At 39.5% G+C, this 19,910-nt stretch overlaps 1 protein-coding gene across 1 annotated transcript in view; it reads right to left on the reverse strand.

Annotated features, from left to right (window-relative positions):
• The window catches only part of MDN1 (midasin AAA ATPase 1), a 93,551-nt gene extending 74,005 nt beyond the window's left edge, over window positions 1-19,546 (reverse strand). The window contains exons 1-11 of the mRNA XM_062489876.1: window positions 19,445-19,546; window positions 13,911-14,137; window positions 12,116-12,340; window positions 10,698-10,805; window positions 10,430-10,622; window positions 8,267-8,479; window positions 6,910-7,041; window positions 5,356-5,459; window positions 3,316-3,430; window positions 1,600-1,793; window positions 507-588 (exon numbers count right to left, since the gene is read on the reverse strand). Of these exons, the coding sequence (XP_062345860.1) occupies window positions 507-588; window positions 1,600-1,793; window positions 3,316-3,430; window positions 5,356-5,459; window positions 6,910-7,041; window positions 8,267-8,479; window positions 10,430-10,622; window positions 10,698-10,805; window positions 12,116-12,340; window positions 13,911-14,137; window positions 19,445-19,546 (1,695 nt within the window). The remainder of the gene's footprint in view (window positions 1-506; window positions 589-1,599; window positions 1,794-3,315; window positions 3,431-5,355; window positions 5,460-6,909; window positions 7,042-8,266; window positions 8,480-10,429; window positions 10,623-10,697; window positions 10,806-12,115; window positions 12,341-13,910; window positions 14,138-19,444) is intronic.
• Between the last annotated feature and the right edge of the window lie 364 nt (window positions 19,547-19,910).

Genomic DNA, 19,910 nt, shown 5'->3' on the forward strand with positions numbered 1-19,910 from the left:
CTCTGTAATGTAGTGGGTTTATACCAAAAATAAACTTTTCAATGCCCAGTCATAAAAGCTATTATTAGACAAATGGACCAAAATGGAGAAGGAAGTAACACTGTAAGATTGCACATTTCAAAATGTGCCTCTGACAGATGCACACCAAAAAGATTCCCAACCTATACTGTAAACTGATGAATAGGTAAGTAGAAAAGCAGTCCCATATTATAAGAGAAAGAAAGGTCTCAGTCATCTGCAACCCCAGTTTGTATCAGTTAAAATTATTTTGGACCATGCTATTTGTATGACAGCAGTAAATTCTTTTAGTGCCTTGCTGCAAACAACTTTCCTGGTAGCAACAAAAGCTTCTGATCAGAGAGATCACCACCATTCTAACTACAGTCCAACTGCTTCAAACAAAAATGAACAAATCCTCATCTCACATTCCCAAAGAGAGCATTTTGTGAGACAACACTAGAATTTGACATCAACTGGATCAATTTCTGGATCAAGTCTTACCGCACCTCCTGAAAAATATTCAATGCTGTGGTTGAAGAATTACTGTCAAAGTTGTAAGCAATCCTGCTGCACCAATTCAGTAGGTCTCTAAAAAGAAAAACCAAAAAGATTTGGTACAAACTTGACAAATACAAAGCATCTTCTCTCATGTTCAGCTTCGGTCACAACATCATCCTCTGGCACTTGCACGAGTAGCTGTTGTGCAAGTTGTACGTGGGAAGACATGAAGACAATAATTCTGAGCAGTAGCTGAGCACAAAGACCAATATTGCTTATAAACAGATAATACATACACCATTAAATCATAAGACAACTGTAAAACTCAAAGGTATTAAAGAATCCAGAAATGTATAAACTCCCCCTTTTTTCCAAGATACAGATTCCTTAACAACAAAATCTTCCAAAAGGCAAGAAAAGGAAACTTTGTTCTAGAAAAAATTTATGTTCTTATGCACCACAAAAATATCAGATACTAACCACACCTAGCATTTACTAATTAATTCAAAAAGCACTGCTGATTACAGAAATACCAGATGAGTAGAACTGACATTTGGTAGGAGAGGAACAAATAATTCAGCATAAACTACATTGCATCACAGAATTTCTGAAATTAACAGTACATTACAGACACAGTTATCTCAGTCACCTTGAGATATATTGCTGAGAGTGTTCAGCATGAAATAATCTAGATAACATACCCAATTACTGAAAATGTTATCTTCTTAGCTAGCAAGAGAACATTATACAACACCTTCCAGTTCTTAACTAGTACTGATATCTTGTGTTAACAAAAATTAAGAATTATTTCATAAGGCTTGATACCAACTAAACACTGCACACAACAAAACCCACACAACCCCCCACACCTCCCAACAATTAAGCATAGTGAATAGTTTAAATAATCCAGAATGAGTTTCTTTAAATGACATATTAATCGTTACTTTAAAACAAAAATTGTATTTTCCAGTTTTTACAAAATTCACGTTTAATTGTTCAAGCTTTCACCATTATTTCTAAAAAACTAAGAAGAATAACGAAAATAAACCCTTCTACCTCTTCAGCTAGCTGACTTCCAATAAACATATAAGAAAAGACAACCTTAGAGACAGTTCTCGTCCCTCCAGATTTGGTTTCTTATGCTCTGATCTTGATTCTGATGCTACTTCTGGCGTGTGACTGGAGCCAGCAGCATTGTTTTCTGGTGCCTGATACTTGTCTCCTGCAAGCTCAATGAAAATGCCTAGCAAGTGATCTGCCACGTGAACAAGGTTGGGGTATCTCCTTTGGAGGACCTGGAACCAGAAACAAAAAAGAAAAAAAATAAAATTAAACAAAACAACAACAACAACAAAAAAATCCACATTGGAAATAAACCAACAGTACTCCAGTTTTTACTGAGAGACACTTCAATGGACATTTTAGCTAGCAAGCTACATAAAACTGCTCTCTTGCAATCTCTTACCTGAAGAAAATTATGAAGAAATTATGACTACCATGATCCTGATTTTGATGCCAAAAATGAACTTTGCCAACTCAACTGTACTCCAGTCCATTCAATATACTTGCACAACAGGAAGAAAAAGTACATTCAATCCTGTCTGAACCCAAATCATGACTACAGACCTTTGTAACTGGTTAGAGAAATCCCTACCTCCTGCCCCTCTTTTTGTGACTAAATTAATTTGAGCATTCAAACTGTCTCTTCACTCTGCTGACAAAGGCACGTTTAGGGGATAATTTTTCTTTGGTAATTTCCTTTCAGCTCAGCTCGCTCACCAACCAAAATACTGCTTCCCAAAAGTACTTTTCACAGATACAGACCAGGAAAACTGGTCCTACCCTGCTAGCCTGATTTTTATGATTAAAAAGAAGAATGTGAGTCTGTTTTCAAGGCAAGCAGGTGGGTATTCTCTAACATTGTCTCTTCTACTATTACTGTGGAATCTTAGTGCTTAATTTATACATTTTGTGACTTAAGCCACAAAGTTGCAGAAAAAGAATAAAAAGAACCTAGTGGTGACACAGCTAACACTCAAGTTGTTTCTTCATAAGGTTTTGACAGTTGTTCTTGCCCCATTCCCAACAATTATCTGACAAATGCCAAGAAAGGAAAAAAAAGCACACAGATATTTAAGGCCACCTATAATTGTGCCAGCTGCTGAGTCCAAAGGAGTGAATGAATTGTACTGAAAAAACTATCTTCTCCATTCTAGAAAATTCAGAACTTTCTACTCAACTCCTCTTGCTGTATTTCACTACTTTTTCCCAAAGCCAAGGGTCTTTTGGAGTCTGATCCTGTTTTGAACTCTATATCATAAGGAGAAACTCTGGAGAATTTTATTTTCATATGAACCCTGGGCTGCTTTAATCTTCTGAAGAACTACACAAAGCAAACACCTTCCAGATATGCTAACAAAAGAAAGATGTTGATAGAAGCAGTTATTTTTAACTGATAACCGACTATTTTTCAATTCAAAGCTTAGAATTAAGAGTAAGCTCAATTTTCTTTTTTGCTATTTCTCTCTGCTTTCAAGTCTCTGTGGGCTAATAAGCAGTAAAAGTAACTTCATTCTTAGACCCACACAAAGCATAACTGTGTCTGTCAAGGCAAGTTCCATGAATCCTCATTCAATTCACTTTGAATTTTCCTGACAAACTGCCTATTTACTTCAAAATTGTCAGCACAAAGCTAAAATTTTAAGGGTCTATTGTAGAACGTGAAGATAAAATAAGGATTCAACTGTTGAAAAACATTTATTACCCTAAGTTGAAACAATTATTCACATGTCACAATGGAGCAACACAGCCTCATACCTCCTTGAGTTCTTCTCTGCTCATGTTATCCAGATGTATTTTGGTCCAGTATTTGTCCAGAAGAGCAGCATGGCTACTTTGCTGCCTGTACCAACCTCCCCCACAGCTGAATATCCTAAATCAAGACAAGGAAGAAACACAGCATGATGAGTGTGGCTGAAGAATTCAGCACTTTCAGTGCATTTCTGTGCATCAAAGAATATGTTGCATACAGCTACTACAGCATAATGAAACAGGCATAAATTACACTGTTTGTCCCTGTACTGTCAGGTACCTCACCTTGCCTATCCATGCTTTCCAAATTACTTGTTATCACAGTGTTTTTCTTCCTAAATGGCAGAATATCCATAGAGATTTCAGAAAGACTTCACTTACTGTCAGTTGTCTATCAGAAGCAATATATAGAATCCTTTGCAAAGGGAGAAACCTGACAGAAATGGCCTGTGAAATACCTTAAATGATCTTATTGCAGAGATGCAGGAAAAGCACCTTCAGCCCTGTCCCCTCCATGGTGTTTCACAGTTATTCTTCATCCTCCAGACTCAGCTCTTTCCATCATACATTTCATTCCCTTTGTTCTTTTACTACAGAAATAACTATTCAGCCATGTGTTTTTGCACATGCAAAGCATTAAATTGGGGGTTGTGGTTTGGCTTTTGTTTTCTGGTGGGTTTTTGTTAAATTTTTTCTTCTCTGTTGTATTGTGTTTGGTTTCAGTTGTTAAATACTATTTCCCAGCTGTAAACTGCAACAGACTTATAGAATCTACTCCCACAAGCCTAATGAAAATTACAGCTATACAAACTATTCACTGATGTGCTCGTTTTGGCTGGGATAGAGTTAAATTTCTTCAGAGTAACTGGTGTGGGGCTGTGCTTTGCATTTGTGACCAAAACAGTGCTCATGATACAGGGATGTCTTAGTGGCTGTGCTTTGCATTTGTGACAAAACAGGGCTCACGATACAGCTAAGTCTTAGTTATCCCCAAGGAGGGCTTCCAGAGAGGCAAGGACTTTCCTACTTCTCAGAAAAGCACCAGCACCACCCCAGAAGAGGAGGGTGAGGGTGCACAGTGAGCTGGGGAAGGGACATGGCCAGGAGAGGTGATCCCAACTGACCACAAGGATATTTCATATCAGATGGTGCCCAGCATAGAAAGTTGTGGGAAGAAGGAAGGGTGGGGATGCTCAGAGTCATTGGGTTTGTCTCTTTGTTTTGTGCGGAATGCTTTTGCTTTACCTAAACTCTGTCTCAGCCCCTGATTTTTCCCACTTCTACTCTTCCAACTCTCTCCCCCATCCTGCTGCAGGGGAGTGAGCCAGTGCCTGTGGGGTGTTTAGTTGCTGACTGAGGTTAAACCATGACAACCTTGCAAACAGAAATAAAAATTCTTAGGAAATTAAGCAACTAAAGGAGTTGAATACAAAAGACTCAATCCCAGAAAAAATAGATCAGAGGAACAAATTTATAGAAGACAAAAGCATAAAAATCTGTTAAAGGTTTTGAAATAAACTATAAAATATTTGAAAACCATGTAACTGCCATTCCCCATACAGATCCCATAATCTTTAACCTCGATACAGTATTATGTCTTCGTGAACAAAAAGTCATTTTGACATCTGAGGCACAAGCCACTGCTGCAGTGAAACACTCAGAGTATATTATATCTTTTTCTGGTTAGAAAACATTACAAACTACTATATCAAGGAAAGACTGTCATAAATATCAATAATAAACCCTTTTCACACAGTAATTCCTATGAGTGGTATTTTGTCTTGGTGATGGGCTGGTTTTGTAGGGTTCCTCCTTGTAAGGTTCATTCCTTCAGCCTTGTTTAAGTGATTTTTCTGTAAAAAGATCAACATTCACCACAAAGCTGCTTTCAAGGGGAAAGAAAAATTTCAGTTTTTATGACTTACATTGCTTGCTAATTTGAAATTACTAAAATACTCCTACACAAGCATTTTATACTAAAAAGTACCTTGGACTTAAAAATAGGATATCCATATTCTCAATTGCATCTTACATTTACAAACCTACCTCCTGGTTGCAAAAAACTGGAATCCTGGTGCTACTTTTAAACAGTCACCACGACCAGGAATCAGTAACTCTCTTTTCTCCAAAAGAGGGATCAGCACAGAGATCTGGAGAGAAAAAGAAAAATTATAAAACTTTTCTTCTTTGTGACACTAACAGACAGCACAACCATCCACGCTTATTTCACACTTTGAGATGCTGGAGCAATGCCAATGAGCAGCATTACGTTGCCAGCAACTGCTATTCCCAGAGATTCACTTCCAAGTGATGCTAACAGGAACTGCAGAGCTCTCAGCAATTTTAATCAGCACTGGAAGTCAAAGGTGTAATGTTTACTTACCTTTTTTCCTCCTGTATTCAAATTTAATGATAAGAGAATGGAAATGACAGCCTTTACACATCAAGTCCAAATCAAAACTATTTATTTTAAAATTATCGAATTACTTATTAGAGACATTCAGTTCAGAAGCTTTATTTTGTTTATCTGCCAGAACAAAGATGAGCTGTGTCTCAAAAACGTCATTCTCAAACACCAACCTTTTCCAGTGTATACACTGCTACCCCAGGAGAGTTTGGTATCTATTTTAAAGAATCTACCCTTCCCTGGAGAAGGATGCAGTGGTGGTAGAAAGAAAGGAGGTATGACCACACCAACCTCTCAGCACAGAGGGAGGCACAAAGAGATCCTTTGATATGGAGAAAGCAGACAGGATGCCTGAAGGGAGGACCTGAAGAAAGGGATTTGATGAATGCAGGATACTACTCAGGGTATGCTCATCTTGAGTGCAATGAGTTGAGTCCACAGAAGCAAATAAGTGCATGACCCCCTAGCACTGAACTGTCTGTACATATAAGCAGTATCCATTTGCTTTCTTACAAATTTTCCATTTCTGTATCAGAAGCCTAGAACCTAATAAACAAACTGACAGGTTATTCAGTCACACAGAGGATGCCTTATGGAACAGATATGAAAAATGTCCAGCAGGCCTGTGCAGCAAAACATCTTTATCACATCCTTCTTGCAAATGACTTGTTTTTCAGTAGCCATTACTTCAAGAGCAAGCACGACTGACTAGTTGTTCTGGAGCCAGAAACACAGGAAATCTGTTAAAACTTGCAATGCTTAGTGCAACAGCACATTTTTAAGATGTAAGAAATGTGTAAGAAAAAATATGTGGAAGGGAGAAAAAGCCCCACACAACAAAACACACCAAAAAAATCTTATTAACAGCACCAGCCTCATATATTGACAATATTCTGTGGTGTTTAGGGCCACATTTGCTTTCAAAAACCAAAACATTATTAAATAGACACATTATAAGTGTCAATCCCATTTTTCCAAGTAGCATCAGTGTCAGGGTCCCAACTACTCTGCGACAAAGACACACTCTAACGAGGTGTGCCAACATGTGAAAACAGACAGGTAAATTCTTTCTGACCCCATCTAAAGCAGCAGCATTTTCAGCGTGCTGCTACAGAACCCTGGCGATTAGACACCCAAAACTGCCATCATGGGCATTAAGATCAGTACCTTAAAGCAAACATAAAGCTACATACCACATCCAGAGGAGCATAATCGATGTCCTCCAGAAGTATCCAGTGACCTTTGGTAACAGCCTGTGTCAGGGTGCCAGGCTGCCACACAAACTCCCCTGGCACATCTGTGCATCGATACATCCCCAGCAGCGTCTGTGACAGAGACAATGGGCACATCAGAGACCTGGGCATCACGTCCCCAGAGGAAAGGATGGCAAACACGACCAAAGTTGGGACAGAAGTGACACCTAGCCTCCACCTTACTAAACAATCTGTCTGGCAATCTGTGCCCAGCGTTGCAATTTTTTTAATTAAGAAGAAAAGTTTTCCGCCTTCAGTGGTGATTTAACGGAAACTTAATAATTAAAACAAAAACAGGTAATTGGAAGTGAATTTATGAGCTGTGCCACCCTAATTTACAAGCAATATAAAATAACAGAACACTGTCTAGGGTCACACAAAACTTTAGTTTATGTTTTTGAAAAAGTCTGTGACTATGGCAGTATACAGAACTATAAGGCAAGATATTAAAAGGTAAAATCCAGTCAAAGCTTTACTTTTCTCTCAAATTGTAACTTCAATATTTAAGCACTGCTTTAAAAAATGAGTCTGTGATTTTACTGCAACATATTTTATACCTTGAACTTCACCACCTTCTTAAATATGATTGCCTTAGTCTTGTATATGAGAAGATATAGTTATGAGGTGCTGAAACCAGGTGTTCCATGCAAGCAAAGAAGGTGCTTATGCGTAGCATAAAAAATAAAAATAAAAACCTTCTGATAACTTCAGGCAGATACTGACCACCTTCGAAAACTAAAAATAAATTGTGCTAAACAAGATAACTCAAGCTCCAAAATTCTATACACAAAACAAGAAGTACATGAAATTATCTACAGATAGAGCTTAACCATTATTATGTAACCGCAAGTCACATCAACATCCCAGTATCTTACTTTACCTCACCTTTATCACAGAAAAAGGTATCAGATTAAACAGACAACAGCTAACTTAAACTGAAATAAAAGTGTTCATACAAACTTTGGCATCAAAATCATACTTTTTCCAACACAATTTTTTTAAAATTAAAATAAAAAACTACTAACAGAGCTCTTCCACACAGAAAAACCCTGATAAAACATATTTTGAATTATATAGGTTCAAGACAATTATGCAAAGAATTTAAAACCTACTGGAAAATAAGCTATTTTTCTTGTTTACTTTCCTTATTCATTCTCATCAATATTAACACCAGTACGAAAGAGTTGGGCATCGTAGGGTCCTTGAATGAAAATATTGTATTATTAGAAAATCACGTCCATGCTTTAAGTAAAAATTATGTCTCATGATCCAAACATAAAACAAATCCATCAGTTACCTTACTATCAGTTTGATCTCCAAGCTGAACTTTCAAAATATGAGGAGGTTTTGCTCTTCCTGTAACAGCTGCTAAATATTCAATTAAAGAAGTTTTGCCACATCCTACTGGTCCTTCTAATAAAACAGGAGTCTGATATGCTACAGCCATAGCAAGGTTTTGAAGATTTGTGAAGGCAGATTCAACCAAAACAAAACTGCTGGTGTAATTTTCCTGTTCAAACATAAAATTGGGTCAATACACTCGAATTGCTTTTCTTATAGTTGTACAACACAGAGCAATTAGAAAAGTGAGTCTAACAACAAGAAAAATTTTGGCCTGCAGATCTACATGTAAAACAAAGGAGTTTAAAGTTGCATTTCTTGACAGGTATTAAAATAGATTTCATCCAAAAACTATTATAGGTGAAATCCTTAATGAAAAGTACACATACAGCTTGATCCTGAGGGGAATTCACTCTAAGTACAAACATAGTAACTATTCAGTCATAACTCATGTCAATTAAATACAATTTTCAATATGAGCAAAATTAAGTCATCAGAATGGATGCAAATCACAGGACTAATCAAACAGCAGTTGCATTCAAATGATGTAAATATGAATATTAAATGAATGAATGTGAGTATTTACTTCTTATTAGAGAGGCCAAAGTATAAGATCATTAAACTCAGTGAATGAAAAAAAAAGGTATGTTCAATAACATTTGCATTTTATTCAAAATGAAATGAATTCAGTTTACTGAATGGTAATTAATCAATGCTACACATAGATTCCAAACATTCTGACTCTTACATTCAACTTACATATCTATATATTGCACAAAAATTAGTGCTTAGAGCCAGAAGGCTCAGAGGAAAGAAACCAGAGCACTGAAACATGTGTCCTGTATTTAAGTCTGACCTTTGTTTCAGATACAGCTTGATGTACTTCTCTGGAAACAAGAGAACCTCCTTCCCCTCACAGTTTGCTCCTATACCTTCATCAGACCTCCTAAGCTGCCACTGGGACCTCCCTAATGTAACTGGAACTACACTGTAGACCAGACCAGTGGAATACCTGTGGCTAACAGAGAATAAAAGCATTCCTTTCAGGAAAGTTCTCTCCTCCCTCAGCAGATAAAGAGTATTCCTTAAGTAATCCAGTTTATAGCATGGCCTGGCAAAGCTGCAGCAACAGCGATGCTGCCATGGGAGTAAAAATCTTAACAGCTCTACAGCTTCCCCTGCTACAGTGAATTCCAAACCACTTTCTCAATACTATAATAAAATCCCAAAAGGCTAAAAACCAGTAAATTCAAAAACAGAACTGGGTAGATAAACAGGGTTCGGGGATGAGAAATTTGGAGAGAAAATCCTCTTTCCTTGCTTCAGCTACTCAAACAATTCTGGACACTGGTAGTCTTCATTCATTTCTTTGTCCTATTGTCAATCACTGTTACAAAACTAAACAAAACAAACTCAGCTAGGAGCTAAAATTGGTACCTAAAGGAGAAAAACAGGAATACTGGCTGTAGCTACAAAGAAGGATCTGAACAGCTTAAGCTAAATAGCCATTTAGATAAAAAAAGGTTCAATACCATTTGTTTAAAAACGTTTATGCCTTCAGTGGGCTTCCCAAAATTGCAAGGCCCTGTAGTGTCTGCATTACACTTTCTCAAGTGGTGTCAGTAAATTCTTGCTCACTTCCTTTCCCCTTTCTCTGCCTTCTTGAAGAGTTTGAACAGCAGCCTTGTTTTCTTTTCAGAGAAGAACTGAGCATATACTTGGAGAAACGCTGCATATAAGATGCCTGTATAGCACAAAAAACCTACATCATGCAGGTAAAAGCAACTGTCTCAGATCCTGGCTTTAGTTAGCTATGGATTGTCACCTTAACTGAGACTGGAGTTACTACATAAGGCTGAATATTTTTCTGTAGGATGTTTGTACAAACTGCTATGTGAAAGTAAAATGAACAGCACTATTGCTCCTTCACTGCTTCACTCCACTGCAGAGATTCTTTGTGGTGCTTGTATTATTCAACACTAGTTCACAGCACACACCGAGATAGACAAATACACCACCCATGGTATCTCAGTACTGTCTAATCAGGAAATAAAGGTAGTTCACTGTACTTAGAAATTCCTAAAACAAAAATGTACTGATTTAACTGTGGATCACATACCTGCTCTTCAGAAACATGCTGCAGGCTAGGCAGCACAATGCCACAGACAGCCACTACATGTGCAGAGAGGTCGCCTGACACAACATGTCCTTGGGTATAGTGCAGCTCTTTCTCCTTTTGCCAAAATGAGGAGTCTGGATTGGCCAAAAGCAAGGCTTGTTCCACATTCTGCAGCTGAGATTCTTCTAGCAACCTGTAAAACCCATGTTTATTAACTCAGCTGAAAGCCATCAAGAAAAATAGTGCTCAAGATTTTAAAAGTCCTTACTTCAGTCTGAAATGTATCAGCTCCTCAGGATTGAATATCTTCTTCAGGAAAGATAATTTATGCTCATCGTTCATGCATGTAACCAGAGCAAGACAGTTTGAAGTATACCTAAAAATTACATTTAGAACAAAGTATGTCAAAACAGTTTTGAGAAATCTAGTTCTACAACTGTCAATTGCATACCAAAACATCAAGTTTGGAAAAAGTGCAGAAAATTTTCTTCATAGAAATTATTTTAGCACTATGCTTAACATTCTTTCAGATTAGACAAATATCTTAGAACTGAGGAAAGCAATTCTATCACGGCACAGTTTTAATTTATACACCAATTAGCTAATATTTCTCTGAAGAACTGAATTATCAGCAGAAATACAGTAATGGAATGCACTTTGCTAAGTAAATGAAGGTTAACATGAGACAAGGAAAATGAAGCCATCTTTGCCCATTTTTTTCTCCTACCATTTCCCTTCCAAAATTGCATTTCATACTATTTTTAAAGTGAACTTAATGCAATGAAATCAATTCTGAGTGCCTAAAAAAGCCAACAGCTCCCAAGTCGTGACTACATAATGCTGTCTTGCAACAAAGGACCATTTAATATAAATCATAAACCAGTTTTCATTCATTATAATGCTGTTTTTAACTTACAAAACCAGAGTTTTCAGTGAGCGTGACGGGGGAAGGAAGAGTAGGCAGAAGATTATTTCAGGACAAATGTTTAAAGTCAGCTCATTTGCTTATTTGAGACTATTGGTTGAACACCAGGTAAACCAATTCTAGTCAATTAATTTGAATTACAAGTCCTATTTCTTTCTCTGACACTAAGTATGTCATTTTGAAGAGCTTCATAAATGATAGATTTGACAACGCTCTTGGTTCTGCCCCTCCTAAATTAAACACCTGACTTAAATTATGTGTTACTAACACAATTCCGAATTTATGTTTTAAAAAGTGAAGACTTAAAATAAAAAGCACTATCAATAATACCACTGACATAAATAAGGTAGACCATGTGATTAGGCTGAAGCCCTCGGGGCAGACACCTAACATAAAAGATCTGAACAAAATCACACAAGAAACCTGTAACAAAGCAACACAAAGCACAGCCTAATTAAGCTAAGTTTTACAGCCACTAAGAAATCAACACACAAAAAGAAAAAAAACAGTGAAAAAAGAATCGGCTTGGGCAAACTGAAATTATTTGGAGAGATTCTCTAGACCATAGTTTTAAGCATTACTAAGAGCTAGCCTAAAATTCACTTTGTCACAGATCACTATAGCTTTCAAAAGGTCAGTTAAGAAGTGCAAGTACAAATACCATTGGTACAGATTCCTGGTATTATCTGAAGATGCCTTCTGTTGCATGTGAACATTGTTAATTACAATTCAGTGAAGAAGATTTGGAGGTTTTAACTTACCAACGGACTAAAGTGTCATGACTCCTTAGGAGTGGAATGCACACACTCCAGTCCCATAGTTCCCGGAAAACCGATGGCTCCTTTTGTAAAAATCTGTAGGCAGCCTCCATGAGATCCCGTAACTTCATTCGTCTGCGCCCGTATCGGACTGTGTTTGCATCTGAACTCTCCAGGAAAAGCCTCTGGAAAACTGGTGATGTAGTTTTAAAGTATCTTAGAGCAAATCTTTAGAAGAGAGAGAGAGAAGGAGATGGAACACAGACATGTATGTCAGAAGAAGCACATAATACAAATGTCAGGGCACATGTTCTAAGACAGTAACTGATGGTACTAAGAACTAAGGCCTATAATTAACTTTGTCCACATGGGGAAAGACAACCACTTCAGTAATCAGCTGATAACAGACATTTCACCTAATCAGAAATCATTATTTAATTATCAAGGGGAAATAATACTGCCTTTGGTGAAAACTTTGATTGCTCTTGTTTACTGAAAAAGTAATACCAATTCCTACTTATGTAATTTTATATTCTATCAGCCTAGAGGTCTCATATTAAACTCAGATATTTTAGTTGTGAACTATTTTCATGGCAGCTGTTTTGCTTTTCTGTAGATCACAGCTGAAAGTCAAATTGCATCCTACAACATGATTTAATTAAAACAAACTGTGTTTGAGACTTGCATTTACTTAAAGTTAATTTCTGTTAAAAAAAAGGCATTTGTTACTGTGGGAGACAATTCAAATGCTGACACCACCTCTCTTCACCAGGGAACACTAACAAGCACATACTGCTGGGACAAAATGTTAATTAACTGCAATGTTAATGGTTAATGACTCAAAGAATTGGCCATTTGCAAAAGCAGCAGTGCTTTGCTGAGGATGTGCAGGGTCACAGCCCAGGGGCAGAGGGGGTGAGCACCCATCACCTGGGGCTACAAGCTGGAGTTTGGGCCACATCTGGGAGAGACCAGTAAGAAGCAAATACTGCAAGGTGGGATAATGCTTTTTATCATGACAATGTCCTCCCTTACACAAGTGGCTCAGGTGTGAAAGCTCCCCTCGGGGGATGTACCAGGACATTCACACTGAAGGTTTTCATCCCTTCTGATGGAGCATAACTGGTTCATCTGCCTTAGAGGCAGTCATGTCTTAGGAGGAGTCATGAATGAAAGATCCCCAAAGTGCCCCCAGATTTACATTTAGGAACTTCCACCAGAGAACTGGCCATGATCCAGGGTGTTGCAAAACAGCAGCACCACAGCATTCCCCCACCCCACCAGGGGATGTACCTGGGCATTCCCACCTGAACCTGAGTGTTGTTGAACCAAACAAATTTTGTGTTCCATGGGCTTCCCCCACCTCCTGATGATTCAACACTTCGACCATCACTTGGACCAATGGACACTGGAACTACAACACCCAAGTCTTGCCCCTGGATCCGTGGGTAGTGAGATCTTTCTATTCTTACTCTCTTTCTAGTCCTATCCTCTTCCTTTCTTTTCCCTTATAAATTTTCTTAAGTGTTATTTTTTATGCTTATATATTATTACATTTCTAAAGATAATAAACAAAACTGCTATATGTCTCCTTTCCATTCCAAGCATGTTTAGAAACGTTCTAAAATCAGCAACACACACACACACTTACATATATATATATAAAAACACCAGTCAAGTCAGGACCCTTCTCTCTAATCCATCCCAAAGGATCTATTAACAAGAACCTGAGCTACCCTACCTCCAGGGGCAGGTTGTAACACTTCCTAAGTTCAAAGAGTGACATCTCATTACTCACGGCAAAACATCAGGGTGGTCAGCAACCAGCTTGCTCATGGCTACACACAGCCTTTCATGCCGATCATGGTTGATTTGGCCACCAGCTTTAATAGCTTCTGCATTCCTTTCCAACAAATCCAGCAGGATGGGCCGAACTTGACGACCGATCAAGAGAGTACATTCTTTATCCAGCAATAACTGTGCCAAAGTATTGAGGATGCACTGTCGATCCTGCTGAGTCCAAACCTAAAGGAATAGGAAGTGAAACAGGTTAAAGGGAAAATGATTTTTGACTTTCAAGTTCAGAACTATTCATGCAGGAGTCAGAGTGAATTTTACAGGAACAAATAAAGTTCAAAACCAGAAGGGAGTCCAAAATCCCAAAGCAAGTACTCGACACAGTTCTCAGTACTAAAAAAAAATTATTACAATACAGAATGAGTAAGATGCAGAATGATACACTAAACAGGAATTACAAACTAGTCCCAAAATCCTAAATCATACCTTATAACTGAAAGATAAAGCGATTTGTAATTTTTTTTTTTTTTAGGCAAAAGATTGGAAAAATGTTAAAACATCTAATACATCTTTCTTCCTAGAATTTCCATTGAACTTAACAGCCTGGTCTCATGACAGCCAAAAAACATTTAAGACTTTGAGTAAAGTTGCTTCACTACCTCTTTACAAAAAAGAAGCATTCAATCAGTCATGACCACAGCTTTATTTTCATAGTTCTGACAAGAATTACAGCAAGCAATGCTCTTAACAAGAAGCAGCTTTTATCTGCAGTTTTGAAGTTGAAATTACTTTTTTATATACTGTTACACAAAAATAGTAATTTAGTTCTTTAAAATATATGGAAAACATATTCACATCTGCTAGAAGAAAGAAAGAAAGAAACCCAAACCAACGCACCTTAACCTCATATCTCCTCCAGCCCTCCTAGCTTTGTTACTGACGAACAACCCATTTCTCATGTCTTACTCAAATTTCTCTGCTCTTTGAGCTCATGTTACTACCCAAGCATTTCTCCACTTCCATGATGTTGAACACATACTGCAGCATTAAGTAATTTTGAAAACCAGGATTATGAATTTGCACTGTAGTGGTTTTGCTCTTAACTCGGATGCTCCATGCTCCCCTCCCTTACTGAGTGAACCCTTATCCTTTTCAAGACAGAAATATTCTGTAATTCATGTAGTCTTTTGTTTCAGCACCACATCCAGCCAATTCCTGCTTGTCCCAGGCCTTAGTTACTTGGGGAAGACCTGCTCCTGGTCTCATAGATGGGATGGTTTCATTGTGACAGGAGTGCAGCGGTCCTTTGATTATACCACTGTCCACACCCTTCTAGAACATGTGCAAACCTGTTCCTCAGTCTCCTGAATTTGAAAAGACATTCATCTCCTCACCAGGGAAACTGAGGTACATATACCATAAATACCAAACCCATCACATTAATTGCAAGCAGTTTCTTACACAACACAAGTTTATCTACCTCTCATCTATCACAGCAGCATCAAAAATAATTTTAAAAATGGAGCAAGGCCCTGTTAATTATAGGCAATCAGATTTTGAGTGGCAAAATGACTGATAAGCTGTTCAAAGGCAGAATGGCTCAAAAGAACCAGAAATAAACTCCACTGGAGAAATAAAAAGTACTCCCAGTTTTCAAATCAGTTACATCTTTGGCTACCCAAACAAGGCACAACAGGGCGCTTAATTTATTAACCAGAGCTTTGAATATCAAATAAAGCCAGATAACAATAAAATAACAAATAATGTGACTGACTCTGTAAAATTCTGTATTAACATATCTACTGTACAAAAAATTCATGCCATTAGCAACTTCCTGAAAGGAAGCAGTTTTTTTAATCATTGTGTGGAGCACTCTTAGGACATATAAAGAACATACTCTTCAAAAATCACAATGGCAACATTCACATTCTACAAAGAGACTGTCTATCTGATTTCAGAATCTAAATTTAAAACTATGGAAAAGCAGAATACTGTCAGAGGGCTTTTTTAACTAAACACGGCTTTATGAAATACCAACTTTCTTAACCAATACCAATAGACAGCTGATCTGCAAGTGCTCAAGTCTGGGATAGTAAATCTGCTCATGTGGCTCCAAACAACTGCTTTAAGAAAGCATCAGAAGAGCCTGTGCCTCCAAACACAGAACACATATACCTGCTGTCTATTATTAATGAGACACATGAGGCAGACACACAGCTAGGATTGAGACCTGGAGTCAGACATGACCCCAGTTGCTGCTCCAGCAGCAGGATGCACATCCCCTTCCCAACTTGCAGAGTACCTTTGCTCAGTGCACACAAGGTACAGAAATCTTTAATAACACCTAGCTTAATCCAAACCCTAAATTCATAAAAGAAAGGATTGAGCAACGAGCAAGCTGGCTCCACGTGAAATCCACACTTCTGTTTATGATGCACAGCTCCCAGATTTAACACTGGGATGCTCCTGAAGAGTTGGACCCCCTCCAACATAGGGACTCATGTTCTCCTCTCTGTTCCCTCATGCAGCAGCTGTATGACTGTGCAGTAACCAATTCAGCAAGGTGATCCAAATTAATCCTTCTTTACAAAGTCTTACACAGAGTGGGAAAGTTGAACGGATTTTCCAAATCAGCACTCTTACTCTTCAACATAAGCAACACAAAGGTGTGGCTTGGCCTTAGGAACAGGCTAAAAGAAAACAGAGCAGCACCACTCTTCTTGGCAGCTGTTCAGCAAGATAAACCAAAACACGAGCCCACGATCTTCCTACAAACCCACACAGTTCAAGGGGAAAAAAAAAAGCTGGGGTGATATGCAGTCTCACAGGGAGCACAAGCTAGAACTTCCTAAACCTCCTCCAACACATCTTGGACAGAGTTGGACAGATCTCTCCTTCACAAGAGAGGATTCAAGCAAGAAGTTTCTTGCTGATTTTGTATCACTGACATACAGTGTGCCAAAAAAGCACAGCTCTTCAAAAACCAGCAGAAGGAGATGACAATACAGACCAGGATGAAGCCAAAGTGCAACGCACCTTCCCTTATTTCTAATGCTACATGATGTAAGGTCTAACTAATCTTTCAAATAAAATGTTGAAGTCACTTCTTAGTATGAAAAAACCTCTGCCTTAGTTGCCAGAGCATCAGGACATTTTTCTGACAGACAATGGGTAACTGTGTGAATTTGAGACCACTAGGTCACCTCCTTTTTCCCACATTTATTAATATAAAGGAATAAAAGGCATTTCTCATCATCAAATGCTAAGATGAAAGGATGCTAAATAAGAGCTTGGAATTATTACTACAACAACTTTCACTGCTACACAGAAAAATGAAATGCAAAATTAAGGATGCCAAGATAAACCACCAACAAATTAAAAAAGAAAATCAAGAATGGTGTGCTCCAGATCTGTCCACTTAGGATGGCTGCATAGACTAAACAGAAGAAACACCCAAAGGGGTCAGGTTCTTTGATACGCATCCTTCCATATAAGCAAAGTGGTAGATGCAAAGGACAGAAAAAACAAATAAGGGTGTTTCTGCATTAAAGTTCCATTCATATGAGTGTTTTAACCTTCACAGTGATTAACTTCTCTAATGAAATTACATGATCACAGGCAAAACACATATACTTGCACAAAATTCACATTCGGAATTCTATGCAGGAATATTTTCTGGCAGACTTTTGGTAACTCAGAGCCAAAAGCACATTCCAGCAGTTTGTGGAGACCTATTGTTTCTACAGTTTGCTTAAATTATTCAAATTTGTAAACGTGGGGAACAAGGACTGGTTCAAAGAGCTTTTCATCCCATTTTCCTCATTAAAAGCACAGAAATTTGCTGTATCTTCAGAGTTCATAGTGTATAAAAATACTTTAGGGAAAAGATTTTAATTCTATTACATAACGAAGAACAGGGAACAAAACCTTCCATGACCACATGATACTAAACCTCAAACACTGCTCCTTACTTACAAGTTTAATTCCTTTGTGGAATACTGTTGAAGAAATAAGTTGCCAGAAAGACAAAGTTGCAGAGCAAAGAGAGCTCTAGATTTCCAGAATTCATGCTTCCTAGACTATGTAAAAAGTAACTTGTAGGAAATCAGGTATGACCTTTAGAGATGGAGCTTGTTTATTGACAAGACAAGCTTAAAATAATCTTAGAACTGTGGCTTCCGAGCCTGGAAACAGCAATTCAGTTTTCGAAAGGATGTGCTGCTGTTAAATAAGGTGCTGTTCCAGACTGCCCCTATACAATCACTCTTCAGGAATTTCCACCCAGCAAGGCTTTTAAACCTGAAGCGTATCTCCAACCAGTCACAAAAAGGGCACAGTGTCTTTCCCAAACTCGGATCTCGGTGATTCATTTCTGGTTCGCTGCTCTGTCTGCTATTACAACGTGTATCCACATCATCCCCGTTTCTATTTCCCAGAAGCTCCTCTCTCTTGAAATGCAACTCTTCACCACTGCTTCCCACCAATTACCTTCCACTCAGGAGTATATATTCACGTCAACTTCACTTTGATCCTGCGATTTGCAGCGACAGAAGAAAGAGCCATTTGTCTGCCAACAAAGAACCTCGAGTACAGGTATCAAAGCCTTCCCCATCATAACTGAGACAGTAACTCAGGCTAAAATCCAATATTCTGAAAAAATATGATACTTTAAACTTTTCATCTTCAAACAACTGGGACATTTCCTAGACACGCAAAGAGAAACAAGAGATTTTGAGCCCCGAAATGTGTACACATCTTAGGGGCTTCAAAAGCTCTATCACGAAAAAGATAAATAAAACAACATCTGATGTCCTGATATCCTGTTACTACATGTCCTCAAGCATTTCAGAGAAAGAAAGGAGATTTGCCTTAACTCTCCTAGAAAGGAGGTGTGCCTCTCCGAGCTAAGGCAGTCTAAGCATGAAAGTGACTACAGGACCATGTTTTCAGCAACACTACAACCTGTGAGACTGTCACTAAAAAAAAAAAACAAACCTTAAAGCAAAGCCTAGAAAAATCCATGCCTCTTTTTATCCCACATACTGTTTTAAGGTAATTAAAGGAGACACGTAAAATAGCATCAGTGTAAGGACTAGTTTCTATCTCAGTGCTGGATAACAAAATGCCACCTCTTGCTGTCACGCTTCCAGAGTAACCTTAGAGGACAGGGAAGGAAGAGCTTGAAGATTTTAACTGCGGGGCGAGGAGCAATAGTAAGGGTACCAGGATGCAGAAGAGGACCTTCCTCATGGGCTGCGCCCGCGCATCCCCGAGAGGGGCGAGGAAGACGAGAAACACTCCAGGGAAAGAGAGGGCGGGGAGCGGGGATCAGCTCCCGCCAGCTGCCCGAGGGCCAGGGACGGCCGGGAGGGTCGGGCACACGCAAAGCTGCCAAGTGGAGACGGCGGTACGGAGGAGGCAGAGGGGTGCGCTCCCTTGGCTCCACAGTGGCCCCCACAAGACCCTCCGTGACAGAAGGAGAACGGACGCCCGGGGGCTGCCACCGAGCGGAGCGCCGCACCGCCCACTCCTCACCTGCTTCGCCAGGAACCTGCTGAGCTCCGCGCCGCTCTTCTCGTTCCTGCGTGCCACCAGCTGCAGCGGCTCGGCCAGGGAGAACCTCAGGTCCGCCGCCATCCTGCCGCTGCTCGTCCCGCGGCGGGGGAGAACGGCGGGCGGGGGCGCGCGGCACGTGCGGCGCACGGCGGACGCGGCACCACCAACTTCCGCTCTGCCGCCGTCACGGGAAGCGAGGCCGCCGCCCCGCCCCCCGCGCGGCACTCTCCGCTCTGCCGCACTACAACTCCCGGCGTGCACCGCGCCTCCCCCCGCCTACGGCCGGCGCCGTCCGGGAGCGGAGCGAGTCTCTCCCGCGGGCTCAGGGCGTTGGAACTCCGCCCGTCCGGGGTTGCGTTCGCCGCGTCCTTGGCCTCCCCCGCTCTCTGCTCCCCGGACAGCCATCTGCCGCAGCCATCGCCTGCCGCGAGCCCTTTAAATCTGG

The sequence above is a fragment of the Cinclus cinclus genome, chromosome 3 (assembly GCF_963662255.1).
Source record: "Cinclus cinclus chromosome 3, bCinCin1.1, whole genome shotgun sequence".
NCBI lineage: Eukaryota > Metazoa > Chordata > Aves > Passeriformes > Cinclidae > Cinclus > Cinclus cinclus.